We start from the raw sequence: 18,846 nt of genomic DNA, 5'->3' as shown, positions 1-18,846 counted from the left end.
TCGGGTCAAGTCTCCAACAATTGGTGTGCCATAAATACAGGCTTGATCATTGGGTCAAGTCTCCAACAATTGGTGTGCCATAAATACAGGTGAGCATTAATCGGCCATGAAGGCCCGATAGTTAGAATGGAAAAAGGTACGGACAGGGCCAACATGTTATACCCTACAACATTCTTTAAATGGCAGGGGGGGGGGGGGGGAATTTAAAAAGTAACAATGCAACGTTTGTTGATTAATGTTTTATTATTTTCTCTTAATGACATGTCTTAAATAAAGTTACTTGGACAAAACAATATATACAAAAACTAACATATGAATGATTCACAACATGTTAACATGATTAGCTGTCAGGTTATGGCTCTATCAAGATTAGATGGTTGATCAACAACACGATTAGTCAATCACATGCTACGATGGGACTTTCACTATGCTGACATGGAGAATGCTAACTAGCTGTTAACCCTTTACCACTTAGATACGTATTTTGACGTTTTTTTAGTCCCTTGCAAAGTCAAATTGAATTAAAGATCTTTCTTTCTAGATTCAAGTTTTAAAGACTTCATTTCCAAACCTTAGATATTGATGAGCAGCAAACAGCATAAAATCTGAACAGACTGCGAGTTACTCGCAGTCAGCTGTTCTGGTTTGATGCTGTTTGCACATTGCCATTTTCACTTTGCCTCTGAGTGGGAAAGGGTTAATATACATTACATACAAAGTATTTTGACTAAAGTGAATATCACTGGCTATACAGATACAATATATTTTTTTACTAATTATGCATTCAATTAATACGAGTCCCTGTCTGGGATTACTGGGCTTAATGTGAAGAAGGTATAAGAACTCTGCAGGTTAATCTAAGACGACAAATTCCGGCTAGATAAGATTTTCGTTTAAATCTTTGCATGCTGGGAAATTTGTCGTCTGCTACAATGTCGTCTGAAGAATTTCTCAAATTAGCATTTTCTTCAATTTTTTTCAAAAAATACTATCAGAATAGCAAACAGTTTGGATCCTGATGAGACGCCACATTCTGTGGCGTCTTATCTGGATCCAAACTGTTTGCAAAGGCCTTCAAAATTCGGTTCCAGCACTGAAAGAGTTAAAAGAGACATCTTTTAAACATAAAATTCCATAAAAGCAAAGTGTCTGTACGCACATGCATTAAGCTCCGTTTTCCCAGAGCACAGCTTATGTGCATCTAATAAGTGCAACAGTTAAATAGAGCATCACCTAACACGGCAAGAAATGTCATATTTGCAATTTCTGTAAACTTGGCTTTTTCACCAAAACAAATGTACAAACTTGACAAAATATGAACATGAAGACTTTTGTCAAAACAAAAGACAGTGCTCTAATTACCAGTATTATCTGAAACTAAGCAATGTTAGTCACTCTTGTAACAGCCATCTTGAAACTTAATAAAAGTCGTACACACTGTGTTTTTTTTTCATATTACCGGTATACCCAGTGTTTTCTAGAAGGTAAAAAAATACACAGAACATTATTAAGTGAAAACATGTTGGTCAATTTTGCAGAAACAGAAAAGCCTTAGTATGAAATACTTCAAACTATCATTCAGAATTGAGTACCTATTTCATCCAAATCACACAGCTTCAAACTCAAAAGTTTTTCATGGCTATGGTTTCTTGTGATTCCCAGTGTCTTATCGCACTAGAAATATCACAAACAATGCAAAACCACACAACAAAAACACAATATTGACACTACAATTTTGGTACAGATCACTAACAGCTCAGATCATTAACAGAAATTTACTGTTTCAACTGTCAATTACATTTTGGATTTCATGATTGCCACTTGTGTACAGACATGAGCAAAAGTACTATTTTATTTTGCAGTGAATAATCAAATATTTCATGCAGTAAAAGAAGGAAATTGTAATAGATTCATTTTCCTGGCTAACAAACTGCAGATATTAAGGAATAACTAAATTAATTTGAAAGGACCGTTTTTAAGACCTTGTAAATTAGTAAAAGTTAAAACTTTTAGCTTTTTTTACGGTTGTTTCCCTAAATATCTGTGTTTAAGTGTTAATTGTCATAGTTTGTAACTATTCATGTACCCATATGAAAACCTGAATAAATCTGCTAAATACCTGTGGTTGAGAAAAAAGCCATAAACATAACATATTTGTTCTTAGTTTTTCAACTGGCGTACAAAAAAGTAAAGAAATCCTACACGCTTATTATATGTGTCAAACAGTTTCATTCAAAATTATTCAAAATATATCAACATAATTACACAAATATTAAAAACTCAGATAAAACAATTAAAACAAATATCACTTGTAGACAATAAAATTCTTACATTTTTATTATTTAGTGTTTAAAAGTGGGTGAACATGAAATTTAAAACATTTTCATGAAGCAAACTGGTATGAGATGATTACATAATAATATCACATGTAAGGGTTTCATTCTTCAATATGATTAGCAGAACATAAATGATATTCATTTAAAGATCAAATAAGCTTACCTTTGATACCAGTGGAAGTGCTTAATGTACAGTGCCTGCATTCAAATGGATTTAACAGCTCCTTTCTGAATCAAACTTATATTAGACAATATGAAAATGTGAAAATCTTTGGTTAGTAATCATATTGATACAAAACTAGAAGTTTCATGTCACTAAAATGCACACACAATTTATTTTGTTACTTTTTAGTAATTAAATTCATACCACACTTTAAATCGCCTCCTTGGTGCAAAAAGGTACCATGTGACATTGAAATTAGAAGGCACATGGCACCTTTTTGCATCAATAGAGCGATATGATCCTTTCTACACCAGTGCACATCATATACAATGACAAAGACGTGTGTTTCTATTAAATAAATTAAACCAACAATAGTTCAGATATCATAACTCGACTCCACACTACAACATAGAGGTTTCTACTTGACAACCATTAAGACTAGAAAACACAAAAGTGTACAACAACTTTCAAACAACAACAGCTTCTGGTTTCTGTTGGTTTTGTATTAAACAATTATCAGTGTAAATACAATACATGTATTGATAAATCAAAAACCTAAACAAAACTAGTGGAAACAACCAAGCTGAACAAATGAGTCTTCTGTAAGGGTTGTACAGTTAAATACTTAAGTCTAAACCTAGGCACAGTTTTAGAGACGATGAAAACAAATATCCCTATTGTACTGCTTTTCTAGAAAATTGTTGGGAAAATGTGAGCGTATGTGTTCATGCTTTCTTCTGTTGTTTTTTTTTACCAGCGAAGTAACTAGCACTGAATGGTAATTTGCTGTTTCAAACATTAAAAAAAAACGCTGCTGACAAATATAAATTTATTAATATTTTAGTTTTTTTTGCTTAATTTTTTTTTGGAACCCAAATTAATACAATGAATGAAACAGAAATTTTCCCTTAAAACTCTTTAATAATATAAATTTACGGAAGAAATAATAACAAAAAAAGAAACATGAGTTGGATTTTGTAGATTTTTTTATATACACAAGCAATCATGGTAATTCGTGGCTGTACCTAAAAAAAAATCTCTTTACGATCACTAGTGCATTATAAACAACAATCTCCTAAAACCAATAAAAAGTCTTCTTTTAACATTATTTGTCAAAAAATAAAAGTAAGGCCATATAACATTGTGTCACACCTGCCTTCATACAAAACCAAAAAGTACAAGCTGCTTTACATAGTTACAGGCAATACATGTACGTGAGGACAGGTTAGTTCACAGATGTAAAGCTATGGCACAGGGCAAGCCATGGAGCTACACACACGACTATCCACAACCCATTTGTGTACGTCATGGATTGGTTCATTTGAGCCTCTTTCTGGGAAAACTGGGCTTAATGCATGTGCGTAAAGTGTTGTCGCAGATAAGCTCGTGCAGTCTGCACATGCTCATCTGGGATGACACTTTACGCACATGCATTAAACTCAGTTTTCTCAGAACGCGTCTCATATACACACAAATAAAATGGATTTTCGCTACGATTTGACTTTGTTTAAACTGAAAATACCATGAAAGCTGTAAGCACTGTCCCAGACTAGCCTGCGCAGACTGAACAGGCTAACACTTTAAACCCAGTTTTTCCACAACAAGGCTACTTCACATTGCAAGAGTATTTAAAGTGGTGATAATTTCTAACAAATACATGTAAGTATACATGTAAAAGCAATACAGAAGTATTAAAAGCGTGTTTAATAGTTCTGTAAATGCCTTTAACCCTTTGATAGTTCTTAAATAAAGCTTAATTCAAACAAAGTCAATAATAAGGATGTTGTAATGTGATAAGTATTACAAAATAAAAAAATATATACATTTATAAACTAATACGTTCCAAGCTTCAACTAAAACACATATCCTGTAATATCAATTTTCTGCTCTACACTTTCGGGTCAAATATACAAGCTATCTGCAAAGTACGGCATTCCTGATGCTCATTGGGAAATGTACAACTGATTTTCAGTCAAATAAATGGGCTAAATACAACTGGTGTTTTCAATTGACAATATGTTATAGCCATTCAACATTTAGAAACAGCTAATCAGTCAGATCAACACATTGATGGCAATGAAACAAAATTCACAAGTCTTAAAAAACACACCTGAAACAAAAATATGTGGCTTAATTTTACATTCGGTTAAATAAAATATCCCTTAAATTTAACACATTTGTTAGTAATAAAAATAACATTGAAAAACATAATTGACTTAGAATGTTTATGAATTGGTGTTTAGTACAAAGCAGGATTTGTATATTCATTATGACAATGTGCAAATAAAAGATGCATTGTTGAAGATTAATTAATAACTCGAGTATGAGTCTGAACAAATGAATGTTGTTAAATACCAAAAATTTGTTGAAAATACTCTTCATTAAGAGAAATTTTCTCTTAAAAGTGGAAACATGTTCTGTACCAAGTTATTATAAAGAATAATTAAATAGTCATCAATATATCCACATATTAACAGCTTCCATGTTCAGCAAGTGGCGTAGGAGACATATATTTGACATTTTCAGAGCAAATACAAATTGCACCATTTTCTGTTCCTACACAAAAACCTGTCACACATCTGTTTCCACTTTGTTATTTTCCACTTTGTTATTTAAAGTGCCGATGCGTGTCGGGGCGCCATTTTTCTTCGATCCGAGATGCAGCCGTATAGAGCCCGGAGAAGACTGTTCCTTTTCCTTCCACTTGTCACTGAGGCTTGCAGCTGCCTCGTACAGGAATAGGTAGTTCTCCTGCGCACAAAGACACAAGCATTCATGTTGAACCCTTTCCCGCTCCAAAGCAGAGGGAAAATGGCTTAATGCAACCAGCATAAAACCAGAACATCCTGAGAGTGACTTGCAGTCTGTTCAGGTTTTATGCTGTTTGCTGCTCATCAGTAACTAAATAGTTAGAATTGAAGCCTTTAAAACTTAAATCTTTTTGGAAAAGTCTTTTAATTTAATTTGATTTTCTCAGGGACTACAAAAGCGTAAAAATATGTATCTGTGCTAATGATCTATTGTATGATGAACATAACTTGGGCAAGAACATATACAACAAGAGCTGTCAGAGGACAGCGCGCTGGACTATTTGAGTGCTTGACAGTATAACGTAAGCCATCATGGAGGGGGGGGGTTTAATGTGGGTGTGTTGTCATTTAATAGATGATCTTTCAAAAATAAGGAAAAGAAATATTTTTTTTTAATATATTTTTTTTGGGGGGGGATGCATGGGGGATGGAATCAGACTCAACAGCATTTAAAGAAGCCAAAGGCTTTTGATGCAAGCTACAATGAATAAGTTTAACTCTTTCAGTGCTGCAACCAAATTTTGAAGGCCTTTGCAAATGTGGCGTCTCATCAGGATCCAAACTGTTTGCTATTCTGATAGTATTCTTTGAAAAAAATCGAAGAAAATGCTAATTTTAGAAAATCAGCAGATGGCGTTTTAGCAGACGACAAATTTCCCAGCATGCAAAGGGTTAAACTATACCTTGTTGCCCATGCAGCCTGCCCTCTTGAGGTGGTAGAGTTTGGCCATCATGTAGATGTTGGCAGACTTGTCGTACTGCAACTGGTCATAGATGCTCCACAGGGCACAGAATGTGGCCGCCTCAACACCCCCGTACCTGCAGATATACAGGCTACCATGGAAATATGCATCACGTAAGCTAACTATACGAGCCTCATTCTGAGAAAACTGGGCTTAATGCTTGTGCGTATGAGGCTTATCATGAAAAACACTTTTCGCTTTTATGGAATTCTCGCTTAAAGGAAGCGTCTTCTGAGCAACAATCCATTTGAGGTGGAAAGTATCATCCCTGATTAGCCTGTGCGGACTGCACGGGCTAATCTGGGACGACATTTTCCATAAATGCATAAGCCCAAATCTCAACATCACCCTTGTTTAATGACCATTCTTACCTGTCCACTACAATGACTGGCCCCATGTCATTGTGTTTGTGTACATTCTTACCTGTCCACTACGATGACTTGCCCCATGTCATTGTGTTTGTGTACATTCTTACCTGTCCACTACGATGACTGGCCCCATGTCTTACCTGTCCACTACGATGACTGGCCCCATGTCTTACCTGTCCACTACGATGACTGGCCCCATGTCTTACCTGTCCACTACGATGACTGGCCCCATGTCTTACCTGTCCACTACGATGACTGGCCCCATGTCTTACCTGTCCACTACGATGACTGGCCCCATGTCTTACCTGTCCACTACGATGACTGGCCCCATGTCTTACCTGTCCACTACGATGACTGGCCCCATGTCTTACCTGTCCACTACGATGACTGGCCCCATGTCTTACCTGTCCACTACGATGACTGGCCCCATGTCTTACCTGTCCACTACAATGACTGGCCCCATGTCTTACCTGTCCACTACAATGACTGGCCCCATGTCTTACCTGTCCACTACAATGACTGGCCCCATGTCTTACCTGTCCACTACAATGACTGGCCCCATGTCTTACCTGTCCACTACGATGACTGGCCCCATGTCTTACCTGTCCACTACGATGACTGGCCCCATGTCTTACCTGTCCACTACGATGACCGGCCCCATGTCTTACCTGTCCACTACGATGACTGGCCCCATGTCTTACCTGTCCACTACGATGACTGGCCCCATGTCTTACCTGTCCACTACGATGACTGGCCCCATGTCTTACCTGTCCACTACGATGACTGGCCCCATGTCTTACCTGTCCACTACGATGACTGGCCCCATGTCTTACCTGTCCACTACGATGACTGGCCCCATGTCTTACCTGTCCACTACGATGACTGGCCCCATGTCTTACCTGTCCACTACGATGACTGGCCCCATGTCTTACCTGTCCACTACGATGACTGGCCCCATGTCTTACCTGTCCACTACGATGACTGGCCCCATGTCTTACCTGTCCACTACGATGACTGGCCCCATGTCTTACCTGTCCACTACGATGACTGGCCCCATGTCTTACCTGTCCACTACGATGACTGGCCCCATGTCTTACCTGTCCACTACGATGACTGGCCCCATGTCTTACCTGTCCACTACGATGACTGGCCCCATGTCTTACCTGTCCACTACGATGACTGGCCCCATGTCTTACCTGTCCACTACAATGACTGGCCCCATGTCTTACCTGTCCACTACAATGACTGGCCCCATGTCTTACCTGTCCACTACGATGACTGGCCCCATGTCTTACCTGTCCACTACGATGACTGGCCCCATGTCTTACCTGTCCACTACGATGACTGGCCCCATGTCTTACCTGTCCACTACAATGACTGGCCCCATGTCTTACCTGTCCACTACGATGACTGGCCCCATATCGTTGTGTTTGTGCAGTGTCTGTAGCTCGTCTATGAAGTCAAACGTGCTGTGCAGCGGATCACAGGAGTCCGGCCAGGGAGAGTTCCATGTGACGATACGTGTCATGAGAATGTAGTCATCCTAAATAGAAACATCAGAATGTAGTCATCCTAAATAGTTACATAAAATGTAGCGTCCAAGTGGATGTTGAAATGTTAATGTAATTGATCAGAATGCTGTCAGTCTTTCACAAAAAAAGGAATCGGAAAGTACAGTAAAATAATTTTTATTCGTGGGACATAAAAATGGTATTTCATGGGTTAACAGAACGTTAATTTTTTTTAAAGACTAAATTACCATAAGCATGAAAGCCATCAATATCCAACGTAATCTTAGATTACTCTAAGTCATTCTATGTTTAGGTTTCGAAATCTGCGTTTATGTTTCGAAAATTGCTCATAACTTCTATGTCGCTTCAGATGTAACCTTCGTATTTGGCATGCATGTGTATATGGACAAGGCCTTTCCAGATTTTGAAACCTAAACGCGGACCCTAAGTTCAAGGTCAAGGTCAAAGGGGTCAAAATTTGTGTTCGTATGGAAAGGCCTTGCACATATACACATGCATACCAAAAATGAACGTTACATCTGAAGTGACATAGAAGTTATGAGCATTTTTAAAAAAAAGTGTGACAGACAGACGGACAGTCTGACCACTATATTCCCTCCTTCGGGGGCATAAAAGTCAACATATTTATATGTAACATAAGTCTTTTTTTAAAGCAGAAACAAGATATGTGTTTGTCAGAAACACAATGCCCCCTATTGCGCCGCTTTGAAGCCATAAATTTGACCTTTGACCTTGAACGATGACCTTGACCTTTAGCCACTCAAAATGTGCAGCTCCATGAGATACACATGCTTGCCAAATATCAAGCTGCTATCTTCAATATTCAAAAAGTTATGACCAAACTTTAACGAAGGTTAAAGTTTTAGGAGCGAAAAATACAATGAGATTTGACCTTTGACCTTGAAGGATGACCTTGACCTTGACTTTTCACCACTCAAAATATGCAGCTCCATAAGATACACATGCATGTCAAATATGAAGTTGCTATCTTCAATATTTCAAAAGTTATAAAAGTTTAACCAAGGTTAAAGTTTTGTGACACACACGTACAATGACTGACTGACTGACACAATGACAGACAGACAAGCCAAAAACAATATACCCCCGATCTTTCCATCCGGGGGCATAAAAACAAAATTAATGCCAACAAATATATGTCATTTTACAGTTTATTTTTCTGAGAAAAATTTAATACAATTTAATTTTCAGTGCATTTTAAATCTTACATAAATTAAATATTGACAAGAACAATACCTGTAAATATTAAACTTAACAGCATTACCTCAAATCTTAATGCAACAACAAATCTAAAGAGTTATTACATGCTGAATCACCGAAGCAGCTATCTAGCCCCAGAACAACCAACCTAGTTCTAGGGTAAATCTTGGGAGGGTATACCTGATTGGACTGTAGAAGAAATTCTTTGATCTTGAATTGTCGTCTGTCATCGTCCTCACGATAGGTCAGCTTGAAATTCCCTCCTATGTCTAGTGTACAGCCCATGGCCGGCCAGAAAGACTGAAATTCCTGCAACAGATCAAATACAGAGTGAAATATTGTAAGCAGCAGGGCCTTCCCTACTATGTCTAATGTACAGCCCATGGCCGGCCAGGAAAACAAAAATTCCTACAACAGATCAAATAAAGAGTGATATATTGTAAATAGCAGGGCCATTATTTGCAATGAATTTAACCCTTTACCACTTAGATAAGTATATTAAAGCATTTGTAGTCCCTTAGAAAGTTTAATTTCATTAAAGACCTTTCTTACTAAATTCAAGTTTTAAGGGCTTCATTTCCAACCCTTAGATACTGATGAGCAGCAAACAGCTTAAAACCTAAACAAACTGCGAGTTACTCGCAGGTTGTTCTGGTTTTATGCTGTTTGCACATCGGCATTTTCACTTTGCTTCTTAGAGGTAAAGGGTTAATGTTAATTTTGATAATGCCAATATGAAGATAGTACAGAATATAATGTGAGCAGCAGTCATGAGAGTTGGATGAAAATTATACAAAGCTAAGAAACACGCTGGCGAAAGATTGAAACACCCATAGCTTATATAAGCCCAGTTTATTGGAAGAATTGTAGTACAATTCATTTAACTGTAGAATATGGACACACATTATTAGCTGTGTTCTTAGAAAACGGGGCTTAATGCATGTTCATAAAGAGTCTCCCCAGGTAAGCCTGTGCAGTCAACACTGGCTTATCAGGGACAATTCTTTTCATTTAAGTCATTTTTCGTTTCAAGGAAATCTCTTCTTAACAAAAATCAAGATATTTGTAAAGTGTCACCGCTGATTAGCCTGCGCGGCCAACACAGGCTTATCAGGTAAAACACTTTAGGCACATGCATTCACCCCATCTTTTCTTAGAACGAGGCAAATATTTTCCCTAGGAAAAGATGGGGTTTAATGCATGTGAGTAAATTGTCGTCCCAGATTAGCCAGCATTGGCTGCCCAGGCTCACATTAGCACACCCACCTGTTCATCTACATTGGAGAGCTGCACTATGACAGAGCTGTTCTGGTCCCAGACCATCCTCCAGAAGTCTTCCATCGTGTCCAGGAGGGGATGCTGGGTAATGATGAACTCGTTGCTCTTCGTGTAACCCTGAAACAGCAAACAGATATTTAGGAAGCGCCCCCTTGGTGCAAAAAGATACCATGTGCCTTCTAATTTCAATGGGTCATAGTACCTTTTTGCATAGTTTACCTCTTAAAATACTGGAAAACTATGCATACCAGTAAGAGGCCAGTATGTTTTGTGCAAAACAAATGAGCTACGATCTGGGAAAATGGAGCTTAATGCATGATGACACTGCGCTTTTGTGGAAATTTTGTTTAAGGAAAGCACCTTCTAAACAAAAATACAGTCTTGGCGGAAAGTGTCCTCCGTAATTAGTCTATGCTAACTGCACAGGCTAATTGGGGTTGACTATTTATGGACATGCAGGTGATTTTCCCACATCCTGGCTCAAATAGAGTTCATCATTTTCGTTACTGACAAGTCAGCCCCAAAAGGTTGAACAGAACAAAGCCATGGCTCCCTTTTGCCAAATTTGCCAATGGCTACAAATAAGGGAATTAGGCAAATGAAAATTATATTTGGCTACACATTTTCTTCATAAAATCCATTACAACAGCCGAAATGAAATTGATTTCAATGTTTTTCCGTATATTTAGCTAAAGAAAACGTCGCTCCAGGGAGCCGAAGGCTGAAGTCCATATAGCGTTTTCTGGTTGCCTGGGATGTCCATGTATTGCAAGGAGGTCCATAGTGATCTATGCTATTTCGTAAATAGTAAATGTTTATTTTTCATCTTCCCATTTCACTTATATTTGAAAAATTAACATAAATAACAGAAATGTTTATGTATGCAAGAAGCATAATGATTTAAGGTATAATATGTAGAGCTCATATCCTTGTGATAAAGTGGCCACCATTAAACAAAGATACCCCATAATGGATACATTAATTGAACCCTGTCCACCTCAACAAAGATACCCCATAATGGATACATTAATTGAACCCTGTCCACCTCAAAGTGGCCACCATTAAACAAAAATACCCCATAATGGATACATTAATTGAACCCTGTCCACCTCAAAGAAACTAGATTGTGTCAATCATTGTGTTTGCCCAACATCCTCTAACAATTTACATTACCTGTATTTGAGTTATGGGAAAACAGGGAATAATGCATGTACGTAAAGTGGTGTCCAAGGATAGCCTATGCATGTACGTAAAGTGGTGTCCAAGGATAGCCTTTGCATGTACGTAAAGTGGTGTCCAAGGATAGCCTATGCATGTACGTAAAGTGGTGTCCAAGGATAGCCTATGCATGTACGTAAAGTGGTGTCCAAGGATAGCCTATGCATGTACGTAAAGTGGTGTCCAAGGATAGCCTATGCAGATGGCACTGGCTAATCAGGGACGAGACTGCCTGCTTTTATTGCATTTTTCGTTTAATGGAAGTCTCTTCTTAGCAAAAATCCAGTGAAGGCGAAAAGAGTTGTCCCTGATTAGCTTGTGTGGACATCACAGGCTTATCTAGGATGACCCTTTACGCCCGTGCATTAAGCCCTGTTTTCCCAGAACGAGGCTCATTTACTCTGTGGATCATACCTGTAGGTAGGTAGCGTTGATATAGTCTGACCCCTCTTCCCCGGGAATCATGGGAAGGCAGACACGCTTCACGCTCAGGGGAAGGAACTGCATGTTACGGTTCTTGGCCAGGTTGACACTCTTCAGACCGTGAAACCTGTCATCGTCCTGTGGGGCAAAACTCGTCACCCGCTAAAATGGAAATATGTCAGTGCACATTGAAATCATAAGATGTCAAAATCTGCCACGGCACATTAAAATCAGAAAGTTGAAGTTAATAAACACAGATTGATAGCCTGATGACCCTCAGGGTGTTTATGTTTGGACTTAATTTAGCATATAAGATATGTTTTTAATTGGACATTTACTTAAATCAAGCAAAAAACGTATTCTGAGTGTTAAGCAGTGAAATTAAATTCTAAAGCACAAAAGTAACATATCATGTAGTGGGATTTTTATTTTATTTTATAGATATTATTCATGAAATAATTACATCACATCCGAAAACATTAAAAATCTGACAACATCCACTCAATGAACAGACACAAGATGTCAAACGGACAGAATCCACACATATAACCTACCATGTATTCTATGTCAATGAGTGGGATTTCTCCGTTAATCTGCTGTTTCAACCTTGCCAGCTGCCTGCCAAGGTCGCCCTCCTTAATCTCGGTGTCTCCCCCAGTAAGGATGTACTCGGCGATGGCCTCGTGTATAAGTATGTACTGCTCCTGGAAACAACATTATATGTCTGGAGCTTTTATAACTGGCAATCACATTATTTATTTTGATCGTCTATTATCATGTTACAATTACATGTGGCGACATGTTTTTACATAATGGGCCGCTAATGAAATATACCGTAGCATCAGTCCCCCCCCCCCTCATCAACCCCATTTATTATGAATTTATATGAAACTCAGAACCCTGGGTCGTTTGGATCTATGAAAAAAAAAAGATCCTTGAAATGTGAAATATAAGTTCAGCAGCCATCTCCATTATAATCAACGAATGATTTCAAAACCCAAACACCACCATTAACAACAAAATAAGGGTGCCATAATCGTCATAGGATCTGCCTGCAGAAATTTTTACTACAAGCATGATACAAACAAGAGATGTATTTGTCAGAAACACAATGCCCCCTACTGCGCCGCTTTGAATAAAAAAAAATAAAAAATTATTATATCCCTTTAAAAAAATATTACTTCCCTTGTGAAAATGATCTTTACCTGCCAAATGATATAAAATAAAAATTATCTCCCTTTAAAGCTTGTTACTTACCTTGGATTTTGTTTTTTGACCTTGAAGGTTGACCTTGACCTTTCACCACTCAAAATGTGCAGCTCCATTAGATACACATGCATGCCAAATACAAGTTGCTATCTTCAATATTGCAAAAGTTATGGCCAATGTTAAAGTTTTCGGACAGACGCACAGACTGACTGACAGACAGACTGACAGTTCAACTGCTATATGCCACCCTACCGGGGGCATAAAACAGAGGTTAGAAAGAATCTTGAGCATTGATCCTACCTCAGTTTGCACAAGAGACTTTCTCTGGTTGCGTATGTGCAAGAGGAAAGCAGGTACGTTGATTGTCTGCGTGTCCTTGATCTTGTGAATCATGGAGTCTATCAGTATGTATGTGCCTGTACGGCCCACACCCGCACTGAAACGGAGCAAACAAAGATGAAAGCCTCACTGAGGAAAATCAGGGCTTAATGCATTAACTGTTTAAATTGTTGTTTAAATTAAATCAATCCTGCACATTCTGATCAACTAACTAATGCAGGAACGAAAGATACATTAAAAGCCGAAAGTGTGGTCCCTGATTAGCCTGTGTGGACCAAACATACTAATCTGGGACGACGCTTAGAGCACATGCATTAACCCTTTACCACTTAGATACGTATTTTGACGCATTTGGGGTCACTAAGAAAGTTAAATTTAATTTGAGACCTTTCTTAAAAAAAAAAGTTTTAGAGCTTCATTTCCAACCCTTAGATACTGATGAGCAGCAAACAGCATAAAACCTGAAGAGACTGCAAGTTACAGACAAGCTGTTCTGGTTTTATGCTGTTTGCACAAAGCCATTTTCACTTTACTATTGAGGTGGAAAGGGTTAAGCTTTCTTTTCCTATAACAAGGCTTGCATACATACATTAAAAGAAGAAACTATGCAATTTGTTTAACAAAAAACTAATTTCATACGTTTGTAAATTTTCTTAAGGTCCTACATACCTGCCGTAATGCTTTCCTAATGAAGAACACCCAAAACTCAAAGTGTTTTCTTTTGGTAAAATGTGGGGCCTACTTTCGGCTTAATTTCAAAAAGTATATATTTTACCAAAATGACCGCCTAAAATTCCCATTAGAAATTTTCCAAAAAATAAACTTAAAATTGCAAACTTATGTTCATCTTCATTTTAAGCTCTTTGTGTAAAACCTCAGAAAATATTATACTTAAAACACTTTTATTTTCAATTTTGAAGAATTTGATAAACAACAAGATGTGTTTGTGAAACACAATATCCCCCTATATGACGTTTGACCTTGAAGGATGGCCTTGACCTTGACCCTTCACCACTCAAAATGTGCAGCTCCTTGAGATACACACGCATTTCAAATATAAAATTGCTAGCTTCAATATTGCAGAAGTGACATAACATGAGCAATTTTGACCCATATATTTGACCTTGAAGGATGACCTTGACCTTTCACCACTCAAAATGTGTAGCTCCATGAGATACGCATGCATGCCAAATATCAAGTTGCTATCTTCAATATTGCAAAAGTATTCACAAAATAAGCGATTTGGGCCACATATATTTGACCTTTGACCTTGAAGGATGACCTTGACCTTTCACCACTCAAAATGTGTAGCTCCATGAGATACGCATGCATGCCAAATATCAAGTTGCTATCTTCAATATTGCAAAAGTATTCACAAAATAAGCGATTTGGGCCACATATATTTGACCTTTGACCTTGAAGGATGACCTTGACCTTTCACAACTCAAAATGTGCAGCTCCATGAGATACACATGCATGCCAAATATCAAGTTGCTATCTTCAATATTGCAAAAGTATTCATAAAATAAGCGATTTGGGCCACATATATTTGACCTCTGACCTTGAAGGATGACCTTGACCTTTCACCACTCAAAATGTGCAGCTCCATGAGATACACATGCATGCCAAATATGAAGTTGCTATCTTCAATATAGCAAAAGTTATGGCAAAATGTTAAAGTTGGCGCAAACCATACAACAGACCAACCAACCAACAGACAGGGCAAAAACAATATGTCCCCCACTACTATAGTGGGGGACATAAAAAAAACACACAACTTCAATTACCAAATTTAAGATAAAACAATGCAATTTTTCCCGTTAAGAAGGGCCCTGGCCACATTTCCAAATTGGTGAAAAAAACACTGTTAGAGGTAAGTGCTCCCACGTACCTGCAGTGTATGACTATGGGACCGGCCCCTGGAGGGTTGTCCCCCGATGATTTCTGTATGAACTTGAGTACCGGCAGCGTGAACTCTGGCACCCCGTGGTCTGGCCACTCTGTGTAGTGGTACTGGTGCACGATACGTTCAGACACCTGCTTTGACTGAAACGGGAGGTACAGTTAAATGTTTATATGAGACTCATTATGGGAAAATAGGGCTTAATGCATGGGAATATAGTGTCCTCCCAGATTAGCCTGTGCAGTGTGTACAGGATAATCAGGGACACCACTAACCGCCTTGACTGGATTTTCGTTTAGAAAAGATTGCCTTTCAAGTTTAAATTCCATAAATGCGGAAAGTGTTGTCCCTGATGCAGACTGCACAGGCTAATCTGGGATGACACTTTACTTACATGCATTAAGCCCTATTTTCGCAGAGTGAGGCTCATATTTAAATGTTGGTGTAATTGTTCAACAGGAATACCACTTACAGGCTATAGATTTGGTGGTTCACTGGTACATGTTTGTGCTTTTTATCAGAACAATTTGTATAGTTATTTTGAAAATAAAATCAAAGACTGTACAAACACTAAACCCCCTTTTATAAAAAAATTATAAATATCCCATTAAACTTTTTTTTTTTAAGCACGTCTTCATACACAAGTCTGATAACATGTCTATTTTTCACATTCAAAATAAAACTCACATAAATCTATGTAATTCAACAAACTCACATTAAAATTAATCAACCCATTTCAATACGTCATAAGGCAACCTTTAAAGCAAAAAAAAATCCTTAATTTTCACCTTTTTATTTTTGTTAGACTTGAGTGAGAACAGCCTGACAGTGTAGTGAGATCGGGAGATGGTGTTGAGGTGCTTCACGACCACTGATCCGTAGGTCTCCTGCCCCTCGTTAGGCCAGTACATGTCACACTTGGGCCGACCCCGCTCCACCTGTAGCAAACATGTACAGGGATCTAAATGCATGCGCGTAAAAAGTCGTCCCTGATTAGCCTGTGCAGTCCGCACAGGCTAATCAGGGACGACACTTTCCGCCTTAACTGGATTTTCAGTACATGTCACACTAGTGATGATCACACTCCAGCTACATTAAACATGTAAAAGGATCTTAATGCATGTGCGTACAGTGTTGTCCAAGATTAGCCTGTGAAGTGTGCACAGGCTAATCAGAGACAAACCTTTCAGCCCATAACTAGATTTCCATTACATGACACACTATGGACGACCACCCTCTACCTGCAGCAAACATGTACAGAGATCTTAATGCATGTGCGTAACGTGTCATCCCAGATTAGCATATGCAGACTGCACAGGCTTATCAGGGACAACACTTTCAGCCCATAACTGGATTTCCAGTACATGTCACAATTGAGACAATCAAACTCCACCTACATCAAACATATTTACTGACGTTACAAGTTGAATACTCTCAATGGGATCAAATTAACAATGGGTGAAATACAGTTATTGAAAGAAAGCGCAGAAGTTCAAAGTTGATGTAAATATGCTATGGTATCCATGAATCAAAGGAAATGAAGAATCAATCCATTGATCCATCCATCATCCCTCCATCAATTCATACATTCATTCATACATACAAAACCTTACAACAGTTTAATCACACAATATCCATACTTTACTTCACGAACATGTATGCAACTTTAAAAATTAATGCTTCTAAAAGAAGCTTTACCTGGTTAAAAAAAAAATTCCTACTTCTTGAAAACCAATGAAAGCTTAAACATGACATATTTGCAAGGTTAACTTTTAACAAATAATTTTAGCAGAATTGTTATTAAACCATAACACTAGCAGAGATTTTATTAGACCATACCAGGTTTGTCATCATCACTATGAGGACAGAGATGTTATTAGACCATACAAAGTTTGTGATCATCACTATGACAACAGAGATGTTATTAGACCATACCAGGTTTGGGATCATCACTATGACAACAGAGATGTTATTAGACCATACCAGGTTTGTAATAATCACTATGACAACAGAGATGTTATTAGACCATACCAGGTCTGTAATAATCACTCTGACAACAGAGATGTTATTAGACCATACCAGCTTTGTGATCATCACTTTGACAACAGAGATGTTATTAGACCATACCAGGTTTGTGATCATCACTATGACAACAGAGATGTTATTAGACCATACCAGGTTTGTAATAATCACTATGACAACAGAGATGTTATTAGACCATACCAGCTTTGTGATCATCACTATGACAACAGAGATGTTATTAACCCATATCAGGTTTGTAATAATCACAATGACAACAGAGATGTTATTAGACCATACCAGCTTTGTGATCATCACTATGACAACAGAGATGTTATTAGACCATACCAGGTTTGTAATAATCGCTATGACAACAGAGATGTTATTAGACCATACCAGCTTTGTGATCATCACTATGACAACAGAGATGTTATTAACCCATATCAGGTTTGCAATAATCACTATGACAACAGAGATGTTATTAGACCATACCAGGTTTGTGATCATCACTATGACAACAGAGATGTTATTAGACCATACCAGGTTTATGGTCATCACTATGACAGCAGATATGTTATTAAACCATACCAGGTTTGTGATCATCACTATGACAACAGAGATGTTATTAGACCATACCAGGTTTATGGTCATCACTATGACAGCAGATATATTATAAGACCATACCAGGTTTGTGATCATCACTATGACAACAGAGATGTTATTAGACCATACCAGGTTTATGGTCATCACTATGACAGCAGAGATGTTATTAGACCATACCAGGTCTGTGATCATCACTATGACAACAGAGATGTTATTAGACCATACCAGGTTTGTGATCATCACTATGACAGCAGATATGTTATTAGACCATACCAGGTTTGTGATCATCACTATGACAGCAGATATGTTATTAGACCATACCAGGTTTGTGATCATCACTATGACAGCAGAGATGTTATTAGACCATATCAGGTTTGTGATCATCACTATGACAGCAGAGATGTTATTAGACCATACCAGGTTTGTTATCATCACTATGACGATCGTGTTCTGTTCCCAGATCATTCTCCAGAAGTCAGCAAACGTGTTCGGAAGAGGGCCTTGAGTAGCGATGTATGCCCTCGGTTTGTTGTAGCCCTAAATGAAGAAGAAAACTTTAACATGAATCTAAAATATCAACTCCACTGTTCATGTACATCTCGTGTTTTTTTTCTACAAAATAAATATGTTACAACTAAAGGTTACAAGTTTGAAATCACTAAACACACATTTGAAAACAACCTC

At 38.0% G+C, this 18,846-nt stretch overlaps 1 protein-coding gene and 1 long non-coding RNA gene across 4 annotated transcripts in view; both read right to left on the bottom strand.

The window, feature by feature from the left end:
• Positions 1 to 832, bottom strand: part of LOC127832480 (uncharacterized) — a 38,937-nt gene extending 38,105 nt beyond the window's left edge. The window contains exon 1 of the long non-coding RNA XR_008026909.1: positions 572 to 832. This is a non-coding gene — a long non-coding RNA (uncharacterized LOC127832480). The remainder of the gene's footprint in view (positions 1 to 571) is intronic.
• Positions 833 to 3,974: 3,142 nt separating this feature from the next.
• The window catches only part of LOC127832463 (tyrosine-protein phosphatase 99A-like), an 80,263-nt gene continuing 65,391 nt past the window's right edge, over positions 3,975 to 18,846 (bottom strand). For all 3 annotated transcript variants that reach the window (XM_052357945.1, XM_052357946.1, XM_052357947.1), the window contains 11 exons: positions 18,580 to 18,699; positions 16,329 to 16,478; positions 15,529 to 15,683; positions 13,599 to 13,734; positions 12,644 to 12,793; positions 12,081 to 12,251; positions 10,437 to 10,565; positions 9,351 to 9,479; positions 7,815 to 7,963; positions 5,993 to 6,128; positions 3,975 to 5,250 (listed from right to left, as the gene is read on the bottom strand). In XM_052357945.1, the coding sequence (XP_052213905.1) occupies positions 5,071 to 5,250; positions 5,993 to 6,128; positions 7,815 to 7,963; positions 9,351 to 9,479; positions 10,437 to 10,565; positions 12,081 to 12,251; positions 12,644 to 12,793; positions 13,599 to 13,734; positions 15,529 to 15,683; positions 16,329 to 16,478; positions 18,580 to 18,699 (1,605 nt within the window). In that variant the 3' untranslated portion in view covers positions 3,975 to 5,070. The remainder of the gene's footprint in view (positions 5,251 to 5,992; positions 6,129 to 7,814; positions 7,964 to 9,350; positions 9,480 to 10,436; positions 10,566 to 12,080; positions 12,252 to 12,643; positions 12,794 to 13,598; positions 13,735 to 15,528; positions 15,684 to 16,328; positions 16,479 to 18,579; positions 18,700 to 18,846) is intronic.

This window comes from Dreissena polymorpha, chromosome 5, assembly GCF_020536995.1.
Source record: "Dreissena polymorpha isolate Duluth1 chromosome 5, UMN_Dpol_1.0, whole genome shotgun sequence".
NCBI classification, from domain to species: Eukaryota; Metazoa; Mollusca; class Bivalvia; order Myida; family Dreissenidae; genus Dreissena; species Dreissena polymorpha.
Note: the sequence above shows the minus strand (reverse complement) of the source record. Positions and strands in the feature narration are given on the sequence as shown.